This window comes from Arabidopsis thaliana, chromosome 4 (genome assembly GCF_000001735.4).
Source record: "Arabidopsis thaliana chromosome 4, partial sequence".
NCBI classification, from domain to species: Eukaryota; Viridiplantae; Streptophyta; class Magnoliopsida; order Brassicales; family Brassicaceae; genus Arabidopsis; species Arabidopsis thaliana.
The window spans coordinates 5,922,245-5,946,527 of record NC_003075.7 but is presented as its reverse complement, the minus strand read 5'-3'; the positions used below and the strand labels follow the sequence as shown (position 1 = coordinate 5,946,527).

Genomic DNA, 24,283 nt, shown 5'->3' with positions numbered 1-24,283 from the left:
GTCGGACGAGCTGACTAGCTGACAGCTAGGCGAGGAGATGGTCGCTGTGATGGGAAGAGCTTGAAGACGAGCTGAGGAGCTTTGAGGACGATCTGAGGAGCTTGAGGACGAGCTAAGGAGCTTGAGGACGAGCTAAGGAGTTTGAAGAACTGACGAGCTACTCTCTCTGGGTGTCCCGGCCAACTGGGTCAACTTAGCTACTCTTGTATTTTAAGTTATGTGTATCGACCGGCCAACTGGGACAACTTAGCTACTCTTGTATTATTGACCGGCCAACCGGGACAACTTAGCCAAACGTTTTGATTTTAATAAAATCCTAAAACACATAAACCATTACAGAAAATAAGTTTGTCCTCTACACATAAACTACGCATAACATTCCCAAATACACAAAAAGAAAGTCCTATTTCTCCAAACACCTAAGAGTCCACACACACACATAAGCAAGAAAGAAAAGTCAAAGTCTCTTCCTCGTTTGCTTCCCCTCAGCTGTAAACTCTTCCCCCTTATACTTGGAAGGTTTCCTTCCACGTTTTTTCCCAGATTCCAGAGTAGGACCAACATGCTTTCTCTTCTTCTTCGATATCTGCTTCTTCTTCTTCTTCTTCTTATCCTCTTCATCGGACTCATCGCTGCCATCACCTACAAAAATATGTAACCAAACATGTAAGAACTATTGTGAAAGCATCACTACACAAAAGTTCAACAAAAACTCACTTAGAGACTCAATAGTTGGAGGTGCTGGGTCACGGATTCCACTGTGAATAACCAAGGCCTTGCTCTGAGTATCCCTTGGCTGATAAGACGGTGGCACAAAATCAGCAGCTGAACCAGGACGCATATCTTCATATTTGTCTTTCTCTGCCTCTTTCTCAAGCTGATCTGCCACATATTCCTCTATTCCTTGTACTCTCACACAAATCCGCTTGATTTCGCTATCCATCACAGCAAGCTTGTCCGTGAGCTTGTCAAATCCTCTCTCCATAGCTTCCTTGAACGAGAGAATCGATGTCCCAGGGATTTCAGGTTCAGGTACAGCTGGAACATCATCAACAGTTTCAATACGTCTACCATCAATGTCTGCTTGGTAGAGACTACGCCAGAAAATCTTCTTTTTCTCTACGATAAGCCTCTCTCTCCAACTATCAACAATTGGATCGATATATCCAATACCATCATCAACATGCTTCTCTACAACGCGTGACAACATTTTTCTCTCATCCATATCAGGTTCCAAGATGCTTGAAATATCCTGTCAAGTAAACATATATTTCAAACACCACAAAGATTATAAACATAGATTTCAAGAGAACAAAGCTAACCGTTATATCTCCAAGTGCTTCATTTATTTCTTCCAAAGTAAATCCCTTCATGCAACTTTCACTGAACTTGTGCTTGCACATTCTTGGACATTCCTTGTCTGCACGTACAGCTTCTCTAAATCTCTTCCCAAGCTGCGGAATGCACTCAAATGCCAGAATCTAGACACAAAAACATAAAAGTAAATGAAAGTTCACAATAACAAAATCTAGCCACTCATATAATTTACTCGACTACTTACCTCAAGTGGAGTAATAAATCCATAAAAAGCAGTCTGTGCCTTGGGTTTCACCACACCTTTCATGTTCTTCATTACTCTCCGCACCCCTTCCATACACTGCTCAAAGGAAAAACGTCCCCACGGGAATGTCTCACAAGCTCTGACATTATCCACAATCCTAAGCAAAAACTCCTCTATCTTCGAATCCCCTTTAGAATCAGCTTTCATAACCTTAGCTAAGAATAACAGAATTGCCAACTTCAACCTAGCAGTAGACTTCTCACTCTTAAACTCTTCCAGCTTCTCTTCCACGTCTTTAATCTTGATGTCCTCAGTCCTCTTAAACAACTTCTCCACAAACTTCAAACTGCCTAAAGTCTTATAGTTTTTTGGGTACTCACGGCAGTTCAAACCGGTCAACAATGCATGCTCTCTAATTGAGTACCTTATAGGTACTCCATTGACAACAAACCAACACTCTCTCTCCAATTCTGTCTTAGCCGTGCGAACCATAAGCATCCACATGCCTTGAATCATGTGATTGGGCTCCTTAGGCATGTGGAATATGTGCTTAAATTGGTCATGATTCCTAAACCACTTCAGTTCTGCATCCAAAGTCTCTATAAATTCCACTGTTTGTACCAACTGACACCTCGTTCCTATCTTACACACCTTCGTGTAGGTAGTTGGATCAAAGTACATAACTTCTGGCGGCAATGGTTGATTATCATCATCATCATCATCATCATCCTGCATATTCTGCGGCTGAAGATCATCATCACCATCCTGCATATTCTGCGGCAGGTTATCATCATCACCATCATCCTGCATATTCAATTCAAAATACTTTCAATTTCACATTAACTACCTAGTTGTACTACTTGTTCCTGAATGACCATTCACAAATTTACGACCTAGTTGTACTACTTGTTTTATCTGAAGCACCATTCACAAATCCAATCATTTACCAATGCATGCATAATATCCTAAAACGAGCCTAATCAAAAAAAATAACGGTCTTCTATCATACCTTATTTGCTCCATCATCATGTTGAACAACTGCATTCGTTGCCTCTTCTTCTTCTGCACAAGAATCGGCATTTGGGTCTGAAAGATCGTCATTTGATTCCCATGCGACGGCGTTTGAATTACCCAAATCGGCGGCGTCACAATCGCCGGTTGTAGGCTGAATTTCTCCGGCTTCCTCTTCTGTTGTAAAAAGCTCTGCGCCTTCTTCATCTCTTCGGGGAATCTCGGCGGCGGTCTCGTCGACTGATGGAGGAATTTCGCCGGTCGATTCAACCCTAGTTGATTCATATTCTCCAGATGAGTCTTTTACTCTAGCCATTGGAAAATAAATTTGCGGATATGAAAGAGACAAAGACGAACGAAAACGGAGAAGAAAGAAGAATAGAAGAGATTGATTTTTCCGGTGAAAGTGGTATCGTCGGAGACGAGAGAAGACGACGACGGAGAGAAGAGGAAGAAGTCGAGAAGTGAAAAGGGGGAACTTAGGTTTTTACTTAGGTTTTTTCTGTAAATAATACAACTGGGCCGAGTATTTACATTTTTTTTTTGATCCGAGCCCAACAAATTAAGTTTTCTTGTAGTTTTTGTGGTTTCGCAAGAGTTTTTCGTCCTTTTCTCATTTTTCGATTTAAATAAAAATCAATAATAATATTCCAAACATAAGAATGGCACGAGTGATTATTTCTTCTCCAATAGTGGCATAAGAGGTGAGCTCTCCAGACATTTAGTCTCTTCGTCAACCATGCGAATTCCACAAGCTCTTATCTCGCAGGGTGAAAACTGAAACTCCTCTGGAAATTGAAGAGAGGATTCGAGTCGCAAATCTTCGATTTTGTCGGTGTTTATGCTACTGGGTACGTGGATGATAACCAGGTGATGTGATGTTACAGTCTCTTCTTCCTCAATCTCCGATGAAAGATTGAGATTTGGTGTGAGGTTAATCGAAATTACTTCATCATCTTTGCGGTTCCAATCATAACTAAACGCTGGGAATTGGAGGTAGAAGGACCTCTCGCAAGAAATCAAGATACAGGCAGCGAAACTCAGAAGTGTCGGTGTAAACAAGCTGATCTTCGTCGATGTCCCATGTGACTGATTATCGAAATTTCTGGGTACTTCAGTTCCTGGTAAGCAAAGAAATCTTTGTGAAACCTATAAAAACAGAAAGCGAATTGTTCACAAGAGAGGATTAGAAGAAAAGAAAATAGCAGTTAACATTAGCAGTCAACAACGAAGGTCACCTCTTGGCTACACTTGTCGTTTAGAAATTGTGTAATCTGTTGCTCATCTTGTTGCAAACCGAAGCAATGGCTAAGATCGAGGTGTTTGATTGAATGCTTTGGGGAAAGGTCGACACTTTCCAGGGAATCACAGCCGTGTGCGTAGAGATGCTTGAGGTTTAGTGGAAGCTCTTCCACTGATTTGAGTTTCTTGCAGTTATTTAGGCACAGAGTTTCCAGCGATAATAGCTCTTTTACACTTGCACCTCAAAGTCGTGGCTGCTTAGGTCCAAGTGTATTAAATTGCTGAAATGGCTTAGCTGTTCTGATAATGCTTGGAGATTCTTGCAGTTATCAAGCTCAAGCGCTAGCAAACAGAATCTGCCTACATCTTGAACCGCATAAGGAAGTTCCAGCAGAGATTCGAGGTTCGTACAACCAGAAAGCTTGAGCGTCTGCAACTCAGTCAGCTCTACAAATGCCTCGAGTTTGATGCAATTAGAGAGCCTCGCGTATTTCAACTTCGAAAGGTTCTTTGTTGATGCGGGTAGATTCCTGAAATCATTTCCGCTGAGGTCCACTTTCTCTAGTGACTGCATTAGACCAATGTTGTCTGGGATTTTCTGGATGTTTAAGTTGATCAGATTCAACTCTACCAAGCACTGGAAACCTGAGAAGCTAATGCAACGGAAGGGGGTACCATCTGCAATGTGGCTAAACCGCATGATGCTGAGAGATTTAAGATCATAAAAGCTTGAGATGATCGGAAATCTTTTCTTTGGCACCATTACCAATTCATCAGGGATTTTTTGCTCGGAATAAAGGAGAGGTGCTCTACGGTTCCCGTGAGATGCCACAAGCCGATGTGTATCTTCCCTTCTATAGATAGGTTTGCAAGAGAACTCAGCTTCTTTACTCCTCTGGGAAGCCTCAATATTATTTGTCGGCGTCGCCTTAGTCCACGTTCTGGAAGGACAGCCTTTTCTGATACTGTATATGGATTTGAAGATTTATTAAGGCATCACAGTTTGATAAATCGAGTTTTCTCAGGCAAGATAAGCGTCCAATGGACTCTAGAGTTTTCTCCAATCTTGTGCAGCCTTTCATTATCAACTCCTCGAGCAGCATGGTCCTCGAGAGATCTGGAATTTCTCTCAGATTCTTAGAGCCAGTAACATCTAGTCTCCTCAACTGACCAAGGCCCTGGATATAAGAAAACCACAAAAGACGGTGAAAACTCAGTGATAAGGTTTTAATGATCTCTACACCCCTGAATTGTTAGCTGTGCCTGGAAGAAACTGCAATTTGGAATTCATAACCTCTATATGCGTGAAAGCCTTGAAGAATTTGAGATTGTTGATAGTGTTAAGAATATTTCCGTCGATAGGCAACACGTGTATCATCTCACACATGTGAAGTGCTACACCTTCAACCATTGCTGTATCCTGATGTGAGAATCGTCAGAGTCAGTTGACATGAAAACAATATAAGCATGGCCAAAACCATGGAGATTCGAACAAGAAAGAACGTCATGCAAAGGTTTTAATAACACTTACTGTGTTTTTTTGCAGCAAAAAGATGATAGGATTAATTTTCCACAAAATTCTCTGTCTCCAAGGCATGAACCCGGATTCTTGACGTACAATTTCTCTTGCCGCTTGTTCTATCAAGACATGCAATGTAATGCATCCATCAAGTGATATGTCTATGAGAGACTTCACTTCTAAAGCTTTTATCCTCATGTCACCATCATCGATAAGGGCATTTACCCGGTGGACAGAGTCTCCATTGAATAGACATGCAACATGAAGGAACGCAGCTTGCTCTTCCTCGTCTAAACCGTCATAGCTAGTTTTTAAAATATCCTTGATACGTTTTTGAGGAACTGTTTCAAGAATGCCCAACGCCTTTTCCCACTCCCTCTATCCAGGGAATCCGACAGAGATATACGCCAAAAGCCTCAAGGGCTGAAGGAAGGCCTTGAGCAAGCCTAGAAGCACGGACTGAGAATTGATGGTAGACATCAAAAGGAGGTTGCCCTCCGTCAAAAGCAACATGTTTAAAGACTTTGATAGCATCATTGTCATCCAAAAAGCTAACACGGTATAATAATCTCACTCCAAAGGAGTAGAGTAAGCCAAAGTCTCGTGTAGTTATGATGATTCGGCTCCCTGGTCCAAACCAGCTCGTCTCTTTTGCTAGGGCATGCAGCTGGTCCACATTGTCCACATCGTCAAGGACAAGGAAATTTTTTTCCTTGAGCTTCGACTTGATAAGTCTGCATCCCTTCTCCACGCTCCATAAGGTCTCTTGCTTTTTGCCTCGGATTTCAGATAGAAGCTTTTCCTGCAAATATGGGAGGCCATTCTTTGCAAAAATCCTAACGTTTTCTATGAAACAATAGTGAACAAATCGGCGCGAATATTCTTCATAGAGACACTTGGCAATGGTGGTTTTGCCTATGCCTCCCATTCCCCAGATTCCGATCATACGAACCTCATTCTCAGATTCGATGCTCAATAGAGGATTCAGTCGTTCCATGTCAACGTCCATTCCAACAATATCGGTGACAAATTAAGGTTCATCAAGCTCTTCTTTTCCTGTTTTTCCTCCTGACGAAATTTCTTATTTTTGTGGCAAGCTAAAAGTTCTTCAAGCTCTCAAGATCACAACTTTTGGTAAAGTTCCCACTCATGAGCGTAAAAGTCGTCTACAAATTTAAAAGAGAAATTAAATTGTGATGCTAATAAGCAAGTCAACTAAAGGTTAAACCAAAAGAAAAAAGAGTCAACTTAAGGACTAAAATTGTTGATCAGACAAATGGCATAAATTAACCCTTTCTAAAAGAAAAGGGTATTCAAATGAGACGTGTTCATATTAATGATTTTGGCCCGTCACTCCTCCGGAAAGTCGCAGCTCAAGCTTCTGTCTATTTCATTTGGAAACAAAGGAATAACATGGTTCACAACCTTCAACACATCCCTCCGTCAATCATCTTCCGTTGCATTGATCGTGAGGTGCGCAATACTATTACTTCTCGAAGACATAGGAAGCACTGTAAACAACTTATGCTACTTTGGATCCATTAATCTTTCCTGATTAACTACTCTTTATCTTAATCTTGTTTTTATTTCTTTTTGCCAAGGTTAATTTAATTTAGGTAATGCGTCTCTTGTAATACCTTACATTTCATTTCTAATGATATTTACATTCTTAGCAAAAAAAAAAAAAATATATTAATAATTTTGGGCAGAGAAATATGCATTAATTTAGGGTTTAGGCTTAGAATGAAAAGAAAGACGAATCTTTCACCAAAAGCGTACATATAACACGTTCCAGTGAAAAAAAAAAAATCTGAACAGATAATTTGAAAAACCTTTTTTTAACATTTATCAATTTCAATGAGATATAAGAACAAAAAATAATTGTGGGATTATGAGGTGAAACCATTTTTGACCAATAGACTGCTTAGAGCGTATATGAAGAATCGAATATACTTTTGTAGGAGAAACCTAACCAACAATGGTTTATGCTTAAATGAGCTTATTAACAGAAAAATTTAAGATTGAAATTAGATAGCTTAAGAGCTTTATTAAAATGTGAAGTAAAGGAAAGGGAAAGACTTTAGTTTGTCACCAAGATCACAAATGATTCTAGATTTGATATATCATTAAATGAAAGGGAGAGTTGGAAACAACTCTCAAAGTTGTTTACATTGATTTTCTAAACACATATTTATATAAATCTCTATTAACTAAAACCCTAGTTATATGGGCTAATGGACTTCTCATATGACTCTATCTTGGGCTTCATTTGAATCCTCTAATAACTTTCACGAATATTGCTACATTTGTTACTCTAACAAAAAAAAAGGATACATCAAAAACAATATAACTAATCACTTCCATCGGAAGTCATTTTCATATATAGTCCTACTAATATAAAATAATAATAAGTTTGAAGGAAAATATGTTAATCATCTATTTACTCATTAGAGAAAATACACATTGATTTAGAAGGACAATTACAAGAGAGAGAGTGTCACGAAAGAAACATTTGCTTAAAGGAATAAAATACATGGATGTATTAAGCAGTGTTTGTTAGGTATAAACCAAAGGTTCCACATCGAAAATTTAGAAAAAGAGTTTCTAATATATAACTATATAAGCCAAGAAAGCCCATTAGTGTTCACCAAAGCTTCCATCTATCGTCTGAAATACCTAGGCAATTTTAGTCTAGTTCTAGACGATTTTACAAGATGTACATAGGTGATTTTTTGATAGTCTAACGGTTTTAGAATAAACAATATGTATATATTATAACTTAATGAATATAACATAACAGAAATACCAAAAGTTTTTTTATTTGAATGTTAATTTCTGAGTCTTTATCACACAAAACATCGGACTTCTCTCTCTTCTCTCACCTCTATTTTTCAGAGAGGAAGTCATCAAAGTTTCTTCTTCCGGCAACGACAGCTTTTCAGTGTTCGTTGGCCATCAATCTATCTGGAATCATCTAGCTTTCTCAGCAGGGATGTCCAGCTTTCCGTCCGGCGGCGCTCGTCTTTATGGTGATGTTTGGCCGGCTTTTTTTCTTACACCGTCCGTTTCTTTTAACGGTGGTGGTCGGCTACCGTCTGGCATCCGTCGGCTTCCACAACGGTGGTTGGCTGGCTTATGTCTAGAGTTTCATCGTCCGTCTACGGTGTCTCGTGTAGATTATGTTTTCTCTCTTAGGCTTCTTTGTATTGAGTTTGATTGGCTCTCTTGTGTTTCAATTCTTAGATCTGGAATTAAAATTCCTTGAACCTCCTTTGTTTAAAGGGCTCGTTTTGTTTTTCAAGCTTATCGATTTCAATTTTTTAAAAACAAATTGGAGTTGTGGATGAAGGTTTTTCTAGTATCTTTGGATTGAGTTCAACATAGTTGTGGCTATTTCTTCTCACTGATCTATGAAGAAGATTGTTTTTCTTTTATATTTTTAGCTGTTGACGGAAGCTCTATCAGCTTAATATTTACACTTTGTTCTTCAGTTTAAGACACTTCATATTTCAGGATCCTGATTAAAAGTTTAGTTGTTCTGCAGATCTGAAATTACCTTTTCGTCGTTGTTTTTAAAGAACCAGAGATTCAATTGGTGAGAAATCAATCGTGGACAATTTAGTTTGGTGATTCGCGATTGTCATACCGATGAGAAATAGAAGATTCGTTTGCTTCGACTTAGCTTTTCCGACGACGATCAAAAATTCATCGGAAGTTGAATCTTTTACGGCGAAATTTGTGAAATCAACACGTGTCCTTACCTCATCTTCATCGTGACGCGTCATGTGAGATATTTTGATCTGCTTTACTTTCCTTGTTTAGAGGGTTTAATCTTGGGCCAATCTTTGTGGACTGTTTGTTGTTTTTGAAAGCCCGTAGAGTATTGGGTTGTAAGAATGACTTGAGCTGTGTAGACTTTCGATCAATAAATAAACTTACGAGGAAAAAAAAAAACATAACAGAAATACCTTGAAATTTTCAGTTTTTTTCTAATCAATTTAAAGGTTCTCAAAAATTAGAAAAACATTATCACAATTAAATCCGTCTATCCGGCCCTAATGGCTACATAATTCACCAAATTTAACTCTCCACCTAATAACACTGGTTCGAGTAAAATCTAGGTGTTTTAAATACACTGTGTATACACATAGCAACATTTAAACGGTAGCTTAAACCGCGTTCTTGAACATATACTTAACATTTTTGAAGTACATTTTAAGGAATTCAATTGGGTCAAAAATTTTATTTGATTTTGACTCAAAAATCTTCAATCGGATCTTCCATAATTGGTTTTTATTACCATTTTCTACCAAAAAAATAATTGAATACGAAATTAATTTAATTAACAAATTTAATATATATAATATCTCTAAACTAACCATATTTGTTATTTACATTAACTAATTCCCTTCTAAATCTTTACCTAATTTAAACATAAATATATGATTTTTCTTTCAAATTTATATGATCTTATATTTAATTTATTTTGAATTTATATAAAATATAAATAGATAATAAAATATTATATTTTCTGTATATTATGTAATTCAAATTTTTTTAAACGGACATATATTATTCAATCGATGAAGAAATAATATGTGTACAATGTCCCACATTGCTTAAAAAATTGGACATTGGTTCATAGCCATACTATAAAAAGGACCAAAATGATTCCGGTTAAGAATAAGCAGGAAGCTTGATTTATCAGGCATCCAAAATTAAAGTGGTTATCCGCTTTACTCGGGTTCTTTATTTTAAAAAATAGAAACTTTACAAAGTTTCAAAAATTATAAATAGTTAAACTTTTTATCAAAAGTTGAATATTATAATTTTCCAAACTTTTTAGGGAGATTTGCAAAACTACCCTTTTTTTACTACCTTTTTTCAACAATACCCTTTTATGTTGTCCATTTTTAAAAATACTCTTTCCCTTGAATAAAATGACCAAATTACATTCATCCAATAGGAACATGTAATTGGAAACTGAAAATTTCCCGCCAAAATTTATTTTTTCCGGCAAAAAGAAAATTACGCCAAAATTTTTTCCTGCCAAAAAAAAAATTTCCCGCCAAATTTTTTTTCGTAACAAATTTTTCCTCAACCGAAAAAATGCTTTTAAAAATCCTTGTAAATTTTTTTTGGCGGAAAATAGATTTACAAGGGATTTTAAAAGGGTTATAAAAGATTAACAAGGGATTTTAAAAGGGAAAAATGTCAAAAAAATCACCAACTTTCAAATTTGGGACGATTTAATCTTAAACTTCAGAGAAAACAAATAAATCGTAAAGTTTTTGTTGACTTTATAAATAAATGACAAAGTTTTTGTTGACTTCCCATTAAATAGGTTAACATAATTTTTTACGACGTTAATGTTCCGTCTATCTGCTCTGTTAGAACAAAACAATGTCGTTTATTGCAAAGACAAACGACGTCGTTTTGTCTGTTGAAACAAATTTAAACCCTAAATCCCCAAATCAATTTCACTATCTCAAATCCTTTGTAAATCTTTCAAAACACTTTTAAACCCTTTAAAAATCATTAAAAAACCTTTGTAAATCTTTTAAAGCCCTTTAAAATCCCTTGTAAATATTTTAAAACCCTTTTTAAATCCCTTGTAATTATTTTAAAATCCTTTAAAAACAATTTTAAACCTTTAAAAATCTTTTATAAACTTTTGTAAATCTTTTAAAGCCCTTTAAAATCCCTTGTAAATCTTTTAAAAACCTTTTAAAATTCCTTGTAAATATTTTAAAATCCTTTTAAAACAGTTTTAAACCTTTAAAAATCTTTAAAAAACTTTTGTAAATCTTTTAAATCCCTTTAAAATCCCTTGTAAATCTTTTAAAACCCTTTTAAAATCCTTTGTAAATCTTTTAAAACCCTTTTAAAATCTCTTGTAAAACTTTTAAAAACCTTTTAAATTCCCTTGTAAATTTTCCTTTTTAAATTCCTAGTACATATTTTAAAACCATTTTAAAATCCCCTGTAAATCTTTTAAAATCCCTTGTAAATCTATTTCCCTCCCAAAAAAATTTTTGTGGGATCATTTTTTTTGAAAAAATAATTTTGGCGGGAAATTTTTTTTCCGAAAACTTTTGGCGGAAAATGTTTTTGACGGGAAAATTTTGGCGGAAAATTTGTTTTGGAATATTTTAGGCGAAAAAATATTAAGATTCCATTTTGTTAACCTAAAATAATTTCCAAATAAGGGTAAAATGGTCATTAAAAATTTAAAGAGGGTAGAAATGAAAATGGATAAAATAAAAGGATAGAGTTGAAAAAGGGCATCATGAAAAAAAAAAGAATCTTTCTTCAATTAAACATATAATTACAAAATAATTTTAAAAGGAAATCTTGCAAAATCTGCCATATTCCACTCTATTTCTTTCAATCCCTGCCATATTCTGTAACTCCTTCCAACTCATGCCACATTTTGCTGCACGTGGAATTCAGTGGACGAAATTATCCTTAAGGTGGGTCAGCGCTCTGACGAAGATGGTGACATAACAGCTTTTGGCTGATGTAATGATACAAGACGAAAAATCATGCTGGAAGAATAAAGAATTAGGGGACAAAATAGTGGAGAACAACTGGCTTCTACTGTTGTTATTGGGTATTTAAAAATGACTTATTTAAACAAATTGGTTATCCAAAATTCTGCGGGGGACAACGTAATATATAATACATTAGGAGACATGATTACCTGATAGCGGGGGACAACGTAATATATAATGCGTTAGGAGACATGATTACCTATTAGCGGAGAACAATTGGAGCAAGACTTTTGTTTTAGTCTTCAGATCTTGTCCTCGAATAGAAATTCTCTTTTGCATCTACGTTTTGTCCTCGATTTCACCATCTTGCTCTATTATTATGAATCCTACATCTTATATGCAATTGTTCTCATTTAATAATTTTGAATTTTATTTAAATTTTTGCGATCTATTTTGATCCACAGATTAGTTGAGCGTTATTGTCTTCACCTACACGTTAACATATTTTAATAATATGTTATATCGGGACAAGTTCATATCGAATGAGTAATAGAATTGGATCGGGGACAAAGTCAGATCGAATGATAGACAAGATAATATGTAATAACTGAATATTTTTGTTGTTTTACAATAGAAGAAAAAAAAATCGTGTCGGTGAAAACAATAATGCTCAACTAATCTGTGGACCAAAATAGATGGTAAAAAATGATGAAATCAAGGACAAGATCTAGATACAACAGAAATATTGTGATGAATAAAATTGAGAGACAAATTTAATTGAAAGTTACATGTAAAGAATCTGTGCAGGTTGTCAAAGAAAGTGAGAGAGTGACAAAAGCGCTTCATCTTCGGGAAGATAATAATATATGGTTAAAGCGCACAGATTTCAAGGAAGGAGAGATAAAATAGAGAAGAAATGGAGAGGGACAAAATCGATATTTCAGTATGAAATATGACATGAGTTGTAAGGCCCAGCAAATTATGGCAGATTGCATAAGGATTGGAAAAAATATGGCATATGTTGTAATTTTTTCCTTTTTAAAAATAATCTAAATAATTCTATAATCAATATGTGAACGATATTATACTTTACAGATCTTTTTGTAACTTCACCTTAATTATGATAGACCTTGCAAACAAATAAATGCAACAAAAAATAGACACTAAAAAATCTCAACAACAATCTTTAAATTATAAAAAATCACATAAATATCTTCGGGATTCAAATTTTAATAATTATTTAAACGGATTTTCTAATTTATATCAAAACCAAATATATTGAATATAAAATATACAAATAGGAAATACATTAATTTAAAAGATACAAAATATTTAACAAGAAATTGTGTTATTTTTTGTTCAAAGAATTCGATATAAAATCTTCGAAACGATCCGATATTGATTCTTATTAGATTGAAATTGTTAAAATTTCAATATATTATACAATTTTTCTTTTTAAATTGAAATTGTAAACCGACTCGAAGTATATTAAATAAAAATATTATTAAAAAGAAAAAGAACAATTTGATTTTTAGTTATCACGGGACGGATTTATATGGCGGGACGGGTTTACAGGAGACGAGTTTACATGGTAGGACGGGTTTGGATGAGACGAGATTATATGGTGCTATGAGTTTAGATGGGAAAAATTTGGATACCACGGGTGTACTCCTAGAATTAACAATCAAATTACAACTATACAATAGTAAACAAAACAAACAATAATAACATAACAAATACAATTTTAATTTCAAATTTTTAGTTACAAAAAAATAAATAAAATCAACATTTTAGTATAAGTGTTAATCTTCTTTGACACCTCTAAATGTTATTCTTCTTTGATACATTTAAATGTGTAATTTTAATATAAAGTTACTAAACTACATATGTTCCATGGATTAAATTTGAAAACACCAAAAGTTTATATTAAATAATTTTTTTATAACAAATTATGAATAAAATAAAATATTATCCCGTGGTATGGTCTATCACAAGTCAAATCCTAAAAGATAAAATAACATATATTAGACTTATTAATATCATAATTGTGACTCAATAAAAAACATACACAACCTTATCGATAATTATTAATCATCACAAACAACAACAAACAACAAATTATATTTTGTGATAAAGAAAAATAAATAAATAAATTTAATTTACGGTATATCGCGGGTCATATCCTAATTATGATACAATTGTCTATTTTTACCCTATATATATTACAAACGCACACATTTGTTGCATAACATATTTAGACATCGCTTCCAAAGAAAGAAATCATTTATCTCTACATTATTTCTTCCTCTCATTGCCCCTCTCTTCTCAACGTTTTGTCTCTTATATCTTTACGTTTCATACTTTTTTTTTGTTGACATTTAATTATTTAAATTTTTTGTTCCTATGGACACTAGATAGGACAACAAAAGATATAAAGAAAATCTACACCACACATATCATGAGGTTCTGGAACAAGTTTCTGCGGTAAGAGAAACCAAAAACATGAAGGGCAGAAAAAAAAAGAACAAACCATCTTCAACACAGAGCCATGGCTTATGCAACTTCTACCTATGCACGAACCTCATGCATTATCCTACCCAAAATCCAAAACGGCGCGCATTTCACGGATGACACGAAAGCATTTAGAAGGATAACAGCAAGAAGAGTGACGCGTATATACGCGTCACAAGGCCCGACTAAACCGTCAAAACCATCTCCAGGAGTAGACACAAGAATCCACTGGGAAAGCCCGGACGAAGGCTGGATCGGAGGAAGATCCGACCCGGCCAAATCGGTTGATGAGGACAAAACCAATCTCCTTAGTGACGAAAAATTTGCAGAACTAATCAAAGACTCTTTTGATTCTCATTACCAGTGAGCAAAACAAACATTCTCATTACATATCTTTTTATTTTTATTTTTCAATATGTATTGTAACATGTAACAATAATCATTTTCAGATTCTTAGGTGTTTCAACGGATGCTGATCTAGAAGAGATAAAATCTGCGTACCGGAGATTATCTAAAGAGTATCATCCAGATACAACTTCACTACCACTTAAAACAGCTTCAGAAAAGTTCATGAAATTAAGAGAAGTGTACAATGTTTTGAGCGATGAAGAGACTCGGAGGTTTTATGACTGGACACTGGCTCAAGAAGTTGCGAGTCGTCAAGCTGAGAAAATGAGAATGAAGCTAGAGGATCCGAAAGAGCAAGATTTTAGGGGCTATGAATCAATACCTGATATGGTTGACCGGTTAGGTGGAAGAAACATGGAGCTTAGTGATCAAGCAATGACTGCTCTCACGTTCGATATTTTGATCGTATTATTCGCTGTTTGTTGTATAGCTTTTGTGATTGTTTTCAAAGATCCTTCTTACTAGGTAAGGAGCTTTGTATATACTTGGAAAATTCATATAGTTTATATGTAGATGGAAGATTAACAATTACAGATTATAAGATCATTTGAACTAAAATAAAGTGGTCTAGTGGTTCTGTTCCTCACCTTTTTTGTGTGTGTGTTATTTTTGGATTTTTTCTAAGCTATCCAAACATTGTTTTAGAGCTATATTTTGTTATGCTTACCTAGCTAATCCAAATAGTCTCATTTATATAAAACAAAGCGAACAAAATAGTAGTTTTGATAACTAATGCGGAATTCACTAGTTTGGGAAGTATAGTAGGAATAAAAACTAGGGAGATTTGCAAAACTACCCTTTTTTCACTACCTTTTGCAACAATACCCTTTTATCAAGTCTTATATATATGTAGCACCTGACTCAATCCTCCTTAGACGTGTTCCTTAGAACTGTTCGATGCACATTTTGACTACGTTTTTTTTTCTTTTTTTCCTAAGATGTAAATATTTCACTAAAAATGAAAACAGTTTAAGAGTATAATCAAAAGACTATAAATGGTCCCATGACAAAAGAAAAACATGAAGCATAATTTATCAAGCAAACTTCAGTCCATCCGCATAACAAACGCACATAAGCTAATAGAACTAGATGAAGTGATAAAGGATTTTGTTGTTCTTTCAGACTAGTTTGAGTAAATGAAGGGTGATAGCACGTGAAGAAGCCAAAATTGTCTGCACACTAAGCACTATAAGCCTTTCACTGGAAACCCAAATTGAGACGTCAACGGTTAAGTACTAAATGTCGTCGATCACATTTTGATTTGGAACATGGCTTGTGTTGTCATTGTCTCAATGAACTGTTTTAGCGAGGCTTCAATGTGAGCAAATTTCTCATTGACTTCTACTTCTACATGCATCTTCACGAGCTTCTCTTGGACGTCGTCAAAGCTTACTTTAAGTTGATCAAGTGTGTCCTTGTTATTCGTAGTCATTGTACGAATTTTTGTTCTGATACAAAATGAAAAACAAGGATATGGAAATTGATAAGAACAATAGTCTTTTGGTAGAAAAATTATGTGATTATCTTCTTATTTTTATACTTAAATAGGGTATACAACATGGACGTGAATATGGAATCATGGATTCATACAAAAATGGAGATAGGGGAAAGTGGTTCCTACTTCTATGACCACTAGTATTTATTTAGGGGGTGATTGACATTGGACTGTTAAGACTTTAAAAGCATTTGACAGTCCTTACAAGATTAATAATATTTTTAGACTTCAAGTTTCTTTTGTAAAATTCAAGATTAATAATATTTTTAAATATTTTTTTTCTCAAAAATCCATCAAAACTAAAAATTATTTATGATTCGATGATTTATTTTTGGTTTAGACCCTGAATGGATGCTGATTTTCGATTCAGTTTTTGGATTTAGATTTTAGTTTCTAGATTTTAGATTTTAGTTTTAGATTTTTGTTATTATATTTTTGTTTTAAAAACCCCAAAAAATTGGTTTTTAGTTTTTGAGAAAAATAACGTTGATGGAGTAAAAACTAGATTCCCTAAGTTTTAGGAAAACTATAAAATTAAAATCATGAATCAAAAACTACAACAAAATAGTTTTTCTAAATTGTAGGGAAACCAAAATTTTATAATCTTGATTGGTATAAAAATAAGTTTTTGAAAAACAAAATCTAAAAACTCTTACAAAATCTACAAAACATTCAAGGCCTTAGTCTATTGTATTCTATTTTGGTTTCAATGGATGCAATGAAAAAAGCACACTAAATCGCTAACAGACAAAACCACTTTATTTTTAGAGCGGACGATAAATCGCATGCGGATAAAAAAAATTCTACGTAAAAGTTATCTGTAGTTAGTACACCGCAAACTTTTTTTTTTTTTAATTCGCACTACTGCGGATTATAGTTTATGAATGATAAACAAAAGGGTGAATGAAATATCTATACATGGAAGAATATATAATTAAGGATCTACACATATCATTTAGTTATTTAGGTGGAAATTTTCTTGTAAATTAAATATGACATAATTGCCCCTATACAAACAAAGAATCAGTAGCCTTCTTCCGCGAGATATATTGTACCTATAAGAAAGAGACACAAAGCATTTAAGTCTTAGGTGTGTACCTATATATATATATATATATATATATATAGCTCCTTATCATTTTTTTGAAAAAAACAGTCGATAACAAAACTTTTACCATGGTTTTGAAAACAGGAAAGAAGATGTCGCTGATAACTTTGGATTATCGATAATTTTGAAAATATCATGATAATATACGAATTAGCAGGGTAAAAAAATGTTTACATATTACATTTGTTGATGGTGTATGAAGAAAGTAGAGTCGATAAAGTAAATGTTATCTGATAAAAAAGGAAAATGACTGCTAATCAAAAAATTAATGTGTTGCAGGGCGGTAAGTAAGCGACGAGGAAAAGTTTTTTTGACGGTTCAAGATGGAAGGATGAGACTGTTTTTGGACTAGGAGGGTTTGAACAGATGGTTTCACTTTTGTTATGAATTAGAGTTAGCACCTAATATAAATGTTACGTTAACTTTTTGTTAACGGCTAATATTTGTTTACATATAGTGATAATACCCTCATAAGTTTTGCATCAGAGTTACTACCTTATACAAACTGATATGTTAATACTTGGGTTATCGGCTAATATCATAAGTTCCTTGTGATTACAGATAGTTTCACTTTTGTTATGAATTAGAGTTAGCACCTAATACAACTGTTACGTTAACATTTTGTTAACGGCTAATACCTGTTTACATATAGTGATAATACCCTTAGAGGTATTAAAAATTTGAATTCATAAGTTTTGCATCAAAGTTACCACCTAATACAAACTGGTATGTTAATACTTGGATTACCGGCTAATATCATAAGTTTATGGTGATTTGAGATAGTTTCACTTTTGTTATGAATTAGAGTTAGCACCTAATACAAATGTTACATTAACTTTTATCTTTTGGACTGTGTTTTAATAAGGGAAAGAAGGGATACAACTTTCCATTTAGAAAGAGAAATGACGATGACGACTGGTTTCCCTAAAAATCAATAAATAAATAGCAAAAAAGAAAAAAGACTACATGCAAAGAATAATAATAATCTGACACAATATATTCATACAGTATAAAAAGATTTTCCTAGGGGTACATACGCAATTTCCACATGTACAATATTAGTCAAACAGTGATTTTTTTGGACACTTAAATAACAACTCTTCCAAGTATAGATTGTGCAATTTTCCTAAACAAAAAGCAGTCTAAACCGTTGATAGATTTGTCCGTCCTAACCGCGTAACCATTTGAACTCTTAGCTTTTTTTAATGTTAAGTTGTTGCCAATAAACCGACCGTAAATGAATCGAGATACTTGATTTGAAAAGTCGATCCAAAATCAAATCAAACAAAGAAAAATGGTTTAAAACCGAAATTTCTTTAAAAATTAAGGATATTGTAGATAAACATTCAATACCGAACCAAAATAAAACCATACTAAACCATCCATAATTTGGATACCAGTACTAAGAAACCAAATTTTTAAAAACCGAATAATTCAAATAAAAACCGAACCGAAATCACATGGTTTTGTAAGAGATCATTTGAAAAAAATAAAAAATATTCGCTCAACAATTTTGTTTCTCTATAATCAATCACCAATCAGCAAAATTCTAGGGTTTCAATTATCTTCTCTGCGATTTGAATGAACAAATCCAACTTCATTCACAAATTTCATCACTCTGCAAAACCACATACAATGGAAGATAACGAAGAAGAAGAAGAATCACCGACGGAGTTAAACACGATCACCGGTTTAAGCGGTTTTGTAGTTATCTCTCCCGATAAGCTATCTCTCAAATACACTGGCGTTTCTCAACACGGTCACGATGTCGGCGTTGTTCAAGCTAATAAACCTGCTCCGTGTAAACGTTTCGCTTATTACTTCGAGATTTATGTTAAAGATGCTGGTGTTAAAGGACGTGTCTCCATTGGTTTCACTACTAATAGTTTCAGAATCGCGAGACATCCTGGGTATGATATTGAGTTTTGTTTAGATTTGATTAGGTTCTTAAAGATCTCTTATTTTTGTTTAGTTGTTTTAAGTTTGATTAGGTTCAGGATTTGGTTCAATTGTGTGAGTTTTATTTATGTTTGGTTAGGATCAGAACATACGAAAGTGTTGGATTTTGTTTCTATATCATTGTTGCTGAGCATTCAAATTGATAGTTTTGTGATATTTCTTATGTAATGGTTAGATGGGAACTCAACACTTGTGGTTATCATGGTGAAGATGGGCTTATATATCTAGGAAAACGTCAAGGTGAAGCTTTTGGTCCGACTTATACAACTGGTGATACTGTTGGTGGTGGTATAAACTATGATTCGCAGGAATTCTTTTTCACGTGAGTATCTAAGAGTTCAAGAGTCAATTCATTTTCATGTTACAGTTCTGACATATCTTTGTTATGAGATGCCAGTGTAAATGGAACTCTGGTAGGGACAGTCTCCAAGTACATCAAGGGTCCTCTATTCCCTACTGTAGCTGTACATAGCCAAAACGAAGAGTATGCTCTCTTTGTTTCTTAATATGATGTCAGCGTGAACTATTTTTCAAGTGCTTGAATATGTTCTTTGTTTGATGTTCTGAATCTTGGTAGGGTTACAGTCAACTTCGGGCAGGAGAAGTTTGCCTTTGATTTTAAGGTAAGATCCTTGAATATTTTTGGTATACTAGTGGAGTTTCTAGCTCTTAGCTTGTGTAATTTATCGATGGGATAGTCCGAAGTATAACTATCGTATAGTAAAGAAACATATGCATCTTTTTGATATGGTACAAACATATAATGTGGCAGATGATTCACTGTAAAAAAATACAGTGATTAAACATCTTCTCTTAGACTCTACGATTAAGAATTGTATGTGTAATATGTGTAGAAAGTTGAGGTAGAGAGTAATATGTGTTTACTTGTGCTTCTCTTTCTGCCTTAGGTTTGTTTGAGGTTAAGGTTACAGGAGTGATTACGTATGATTTAGCTGTTCCTCTTTTTTTCTGTTGTGTTAGGGATATGAATCATCGGAGAGGAATAAGCAACAAATAGCAATCGAAAAGATATCCATACCATCGAACATGAGTCTTGGGTGAGTACACTCTTGTTCTGTAGTTACTGAGGTGAAGTTTTTTCTTCTATTCTTTTATTGCATTGGTAATAAAATTTCTGCGTAGCTAAGAAGCTTCTGGTTTTTTTTGATCATCAGGCTTGTAAAGAACTATTTGCTTCATTATGGGTATGAAGAGACTCATCATGCTTTAGACTTGGCTACTAACAGTACACTTCCTCCTATCAATGGAGCTCAAGAAAATGGTATTGATGATACATCATATGCATTGCATGAGAGAAAAATTCTTAGACAGGTATTGAATTAGACTGCTATCTTGCTCGTTACTACTACTACATCTCTTTCGTTAAGTATTGAACTGATCCATACGTCGGTTGGTAAAGCTTATACGGAAGGGTGAGATCGATGCTGCTCTTGCGAAACTCCGAGATAGCTATCCCCAACTTGTACAGGTGGATTGAGGAACTAATCATATCAGTTGATTCATATTGTTACATTGAAAATATGAACTCTTACCTCAATTGTATAATCTGCAGAACGATAAATCAGAAGTATGCTTCCTCCTTCACTGTCAAAAGTTCATTGAATTAGTACGGGTATGCTCTTCATTCCTTATATATTAATCAGATCCACTGCGGTTAGACTGACCTCTCTCTAAGTAAATAAATACTAAAATGTGACATACTTAGATTGGAGCACTAGAAGAGGCTGTGAAATATGGACGAATGGAATTAGCCAAATTCATTGGTTTAACTACATTCCAAGACATTTTAGAGGTAATGATGGTTCTGCAACCTTAAACTAGTGGTGGTGTTTTGGAATTTTTTTCAATATTTAGTGGTTTCAAAGACAAGAGATTCGAGCATCTTGTTATCTATTTCAGGACTGCTTTGCTTTGCTAGTGTACGAACGCCCCGAAGAATCGAATGTAGGGTATTTCCTAGAAGAGACTCAAAGGGAAGTAGTGGCAGACACAGTGAATGCTGCGATTTTATCTACAAAACCAAAGGGCAAAAATCAATCGCATTCTCATCTAGAGACACTTCTCCGACAACTAACAGCTTGCTGTCTGGAACTGCGGTCGCTTAACGATGGTCAAGGAGAAGCGTTCTCGCTTAACCGACTTCTTAGAACCAACAATTGGAAGAGGACAAAAAAGACTACTTAGCTGTGTCCATCTTTGGAAACAAACTTGGCTTTGATTGTTGACAGTGGCTGGGTTTGAACTGTTACAGGCAGCTACAATAAGCGGTCAAAATAGATGATTGAAACAGACGGGTTGGAGTTGAACCTGACCGTTGGATTCTTTTCTTCTCTAAAGTTTGAAGAACCAAAATTGTAAAATTTAGTTATTTAAATTTAGCTTGCCAATGTTCATCAGTAAGCTTGAAATTCAGTAGACAAATACTCAAAACTTTTCTTATCACTCTCTCCTAGTATGCCCCCTTCAAGTTGGTGTCAGCCTCAAACTTGGACAATGGCTTACTAGACAACTTAAGCTTGCCACTTTGTCGAACGTCGCAGTTTTCGAGAGCATCTAAGAGATTGACAACATTATGTGTTCATGAAACACAAGGTTACAAGAAGTATGATCTTGTGTTTACTAAATAGGTTTGATCTAACCATTGGTAAGAGTCAATTTTGGTTCAGTATCTGCAATAACTGATATATTTTATATCACCAGTTGGTAGCTGTTGTATTCATATGTAGCAAGCAAGCAAAGTAGAGAAGGATAATCAAACTCAACTTAAATATAGAAGTCTTGTTCAAAAGACAAGCAATGTCGAAAACACACTACTGAAAAAGCAACAGATCATCAAGTTTCATAGACCCAAGGGTGAACGCTGCTCTGCCAGTTGACAGGTCCATCAGGGAACCACAAAGCAATCTCCTTTCTTGCACTCTCGACAGAGTCACTACCATGGATCACGTTCCTGCCAATGTCAATAGCAAAGTCCCCACGGATAGTTCCAGGCTCAGAAGCTGCTGGGTTGGTAGCTCCAATGATCTTTCTTCCGGTCAAGACAACATTCTTTCCTTCCCAGATCATAGCAACAACAGGGCCGGATACAATGTAGTCAACGAGTCCACTGAAGAAAGACTTTGAAGATAAGTCTTCGTAGTGCTTCTCAGCAAAAGATCTCTCTACACTGATCAACTTCAGACCTGTATAAAATACAAATCTACACTGATCAGAAACACAAGACTAACACTCTTATCTACCAAATTACATAATACAAAAGGTCCAGATAATAACAAGTTCTTATGCACAGATACTATAATCTAAAATCTATTAGACAACACAGAATACTTGTCAAGTCAAACAAGTTTTACTAAACTATTAGTGTTCAGAAACTAGACCAAACCATAAGCAACTATAGTGTCATTACAATCTCAATTCAAGTAACAAAGTGACTTTAATTAGATCTAAGACCTCTAATTATAATGTAAAATCAAGTTTGGTAATCGAAATCATTACCTTTCAAAGTGAAACCCTTCTTCTCAAACCTGCAGATGACTTCACCGATCTGAAAGAAAAAAACACAAACATATCGATCTTTTAAGTATAAACAATCCAAAGAACTGAATACAAAACCAAAATCAGATCAAGATCAACAAGTATGTATTAAGAGAAAAGGGAAGCTTACGAGTCCTCTCTGGACGCCGTCAGGCTTGATCATAATAAAAGTTTGCTCCATTGTTTTCTTATTACTTGTGATTCGTAGGAGGCAAAAAAGATTTATATAGAGTCCGCACATGTAACCCTAATTCTGTTGAAGAATATTCTAACCCTAGAATATTTGCTACAAATTATTGGGCTTCCCTTATTATTATGTTAGGCCCAATTAAATAAAATATTGGGCTTCATAAAAAAAACACAAATAATATTTTTTTGCAACTTAATTATTTATGTCAAACAAACGTAGATTAATACTGTGATATTAAAAGTCGTTCGCAATATAACTCTTGCACGTGTATAGATTTTGCAAATCATATAAATCTGTACATGATTATTAAAATTACGTCGTTTTGAGCCTTCTTTTAACAAAAAAAACGGCTTTTACTTATTATTATTTTAAGGTTCAATTAGTTATAAAAATTGGATTTTGTGCCAAAAAATTCTCTAAGTAATTTTTTTTGTAACTCAATCATGTAAGTTAAATAAATGCAGGTCTGCGATCTCAAAAGTCACCTATAGTATATCTCTTAGACGTGTATAGATTTTGCAAACCGTATGTTTATATATAGGTTATTAAAACTACGTTGTTTTGAGCCTTTAAACAAAAACGCAAAATAATGTTGGAAAATAGATTTGAACGCATGGCATATTGAACTATTCAAAGATTACTTAACCAATTGAGCAGAGTGATTTTGTTAACTTTACAAACCGATTAATATATATAGTTTAAACATGAATCGAATACAACAATAACATTATTTCAGAATTGTAAACATAAAACTTGACAAACAGCGCGAGCGGTTACGATCGGATCAAACCCAAGTCTGAACACGCTCAATTCTTCCACCCACGCCTCGTCTCAGAGCTTTCCTCGATGAAGAATAGATTAATTGCGATGAGAATGAGCCCTTGCTTGCTCTACAAATTGTTGATGATGGCCAAAGATAATGAAATCAGTGGTGATAAACAAACTAGTTCACGTGAATAGAGATTTCGGATTGCTAATAAACCTAATTTCCTAAGAAGATGAAGAAACCCAGAATGCAATGTTCACAATATATATTTATCGGTATGCAATATCAACAATAAATCTTGCAGCACAATTGGTTAAGTGCATTATTTAGTATTATAGGTTATTGGTTCCAATCCACTCTAGTAATGTATTATTTTCCGAAAAGATGCTCAAACGACGTAGTTTAATAACTTATATACATACTTATACGGTTTGCAAAATCTAAGCACGCCCAAAGATTATATA

General features: G+C 34.5%; 5 protein-coding genes, 1 long non-coding RNA gene and 1 pseudogene across 7 annotated transcripts; 3 read left to right on the top strand and 4 right to left on the bottom strand.

The window, feature by feature from the left end:
* Window positions 1–457: 457 nt before the first annotated feature.
* Window positions 458–2,888, bottom strand: AT4G09370 (annotated as a pseudogene; the record flags this gene model as incomplete). Its single annotated transcript has 5 exons — window positions 458–642; window positions 718–1,252; window positions 1,323–1,481; window positions 1,562–2,365; window positions 2,571–2,888.
* Window positions 2,889–3,247: 359 nt separating this feature from the next.
* Window positions 3,248–6,342, bottom strand: AT4G09360 (NB-ARC domain-containing disease resistance protein; the record flags this gene model as incomplete). The annotated part of the gene is made up of 7 exons (NM_117004.1): window positions 3,248–3,721; window positions 3,811–3,999; window positions 4,056–4,779; window positions 4,862–4,992; window positions 5,058–5,234; window positions 5,433–5,696; window positions 5,740–6,342. 7 exons carry the CDS (start codon window positions 6,340–6,342, stop codon window positions 3,248–3,250), a joined length of 2,562 nt encoding a protein of 853 aa, NP_192674.1.
* A 1,904-nt stretch (window positions 6,343–8,246) lies between these two features.
* Window positions 8,247–8,831, bottom strand: AT4G05715. The gene has a single exon (NR_141898.1). It is a non-coding gene; the product is annotated as an other RNA (long non-coding RNA).
* AT4G09355 (uncharacterized protein) lies at window positions 8,777–8,803 on the top strand (the record flags this gene model as incomplete). The annotated part of the gene is made up of 1 exon (NM_001349596.1): window positions 8,777–8,803. A coding segment is annotated over one exon (27 nt), but the record flags the coding sequence as incomplete, so codon positions are not given.
* A 5,221-nt stretch (window positions 8,832–14,052) lies between the features above and the next one.
* Window positions 14,053–15,418, top strand: NdhT (Chaperone DnaJ-domain superfamily protein). The gene is made up of 2 exons (NM_117003.3): window positions 14,053–14,701; window positions 14,788–15,418. The coding sequence occupies exons 1-2, from the start codon at window positions 14,376–14,378 to the stop codon at window positions 15,209–15,211; spliced, it is 750 nt and encodes a 249-aa protein (NP_192673.1). The 5' UTR covers window positions 14,053–14,375; the 3' UTR covers window positions 15,212–15,418.
* Window positions 15,419–18,789: 3,371 nt separating this feature from the next.
* Window positions 18,790–21,926, top strand: AT4G09340 (SPla/RYanodine receptor (SPRY) domain-containing protein). The gene is made up of 10 exons (NM_117002.3): window positions 18,790–19,259; window positions 19,484–19,630; window positions 19,706–19,792; window positions 19,886–19,931; window positions 20,290–20,366; window positions 20,484–20,640; window positions 20,729–20,797; window positions 20,882–20,941; window positions 21,035–21,121; window positions 21,229–21,926. Exons 1-10 carry the CDS (start codon window positions 18,931–18,933, stop codon window positions 21,511–21,513), a joined length of 1,344 nt encoding a protein of 447 aa, NP_192672.2. The 5' UTR covers window positions 18,790–18,930; the 3' UTR covers window positions 21,514–21,926.
* A 235-nt stretch (window positions 21,927–22,161) lies between these two features.
* Window positions 22,162–23,044, bottom strand: NDPK1 (nucleoside diphosphate kinase; the record flags this gene model as incomplete). The annotated part of the gene is made up of 3 exons (NM_117000.3): window positions 22,162–22,511; window positions 22,825–22,873; window positions 22,994–23,044. 3 exons carry the CDS (start codon window positions 23,042–23,044, stop codon window positions 22,162–22,164), a joined length of 450 nt encoding a protein of 149 aa, NP_567346.2.
* Between the last annotated feature and the right edge of the window lie 1,239 nt (window positions 23,045–24,283).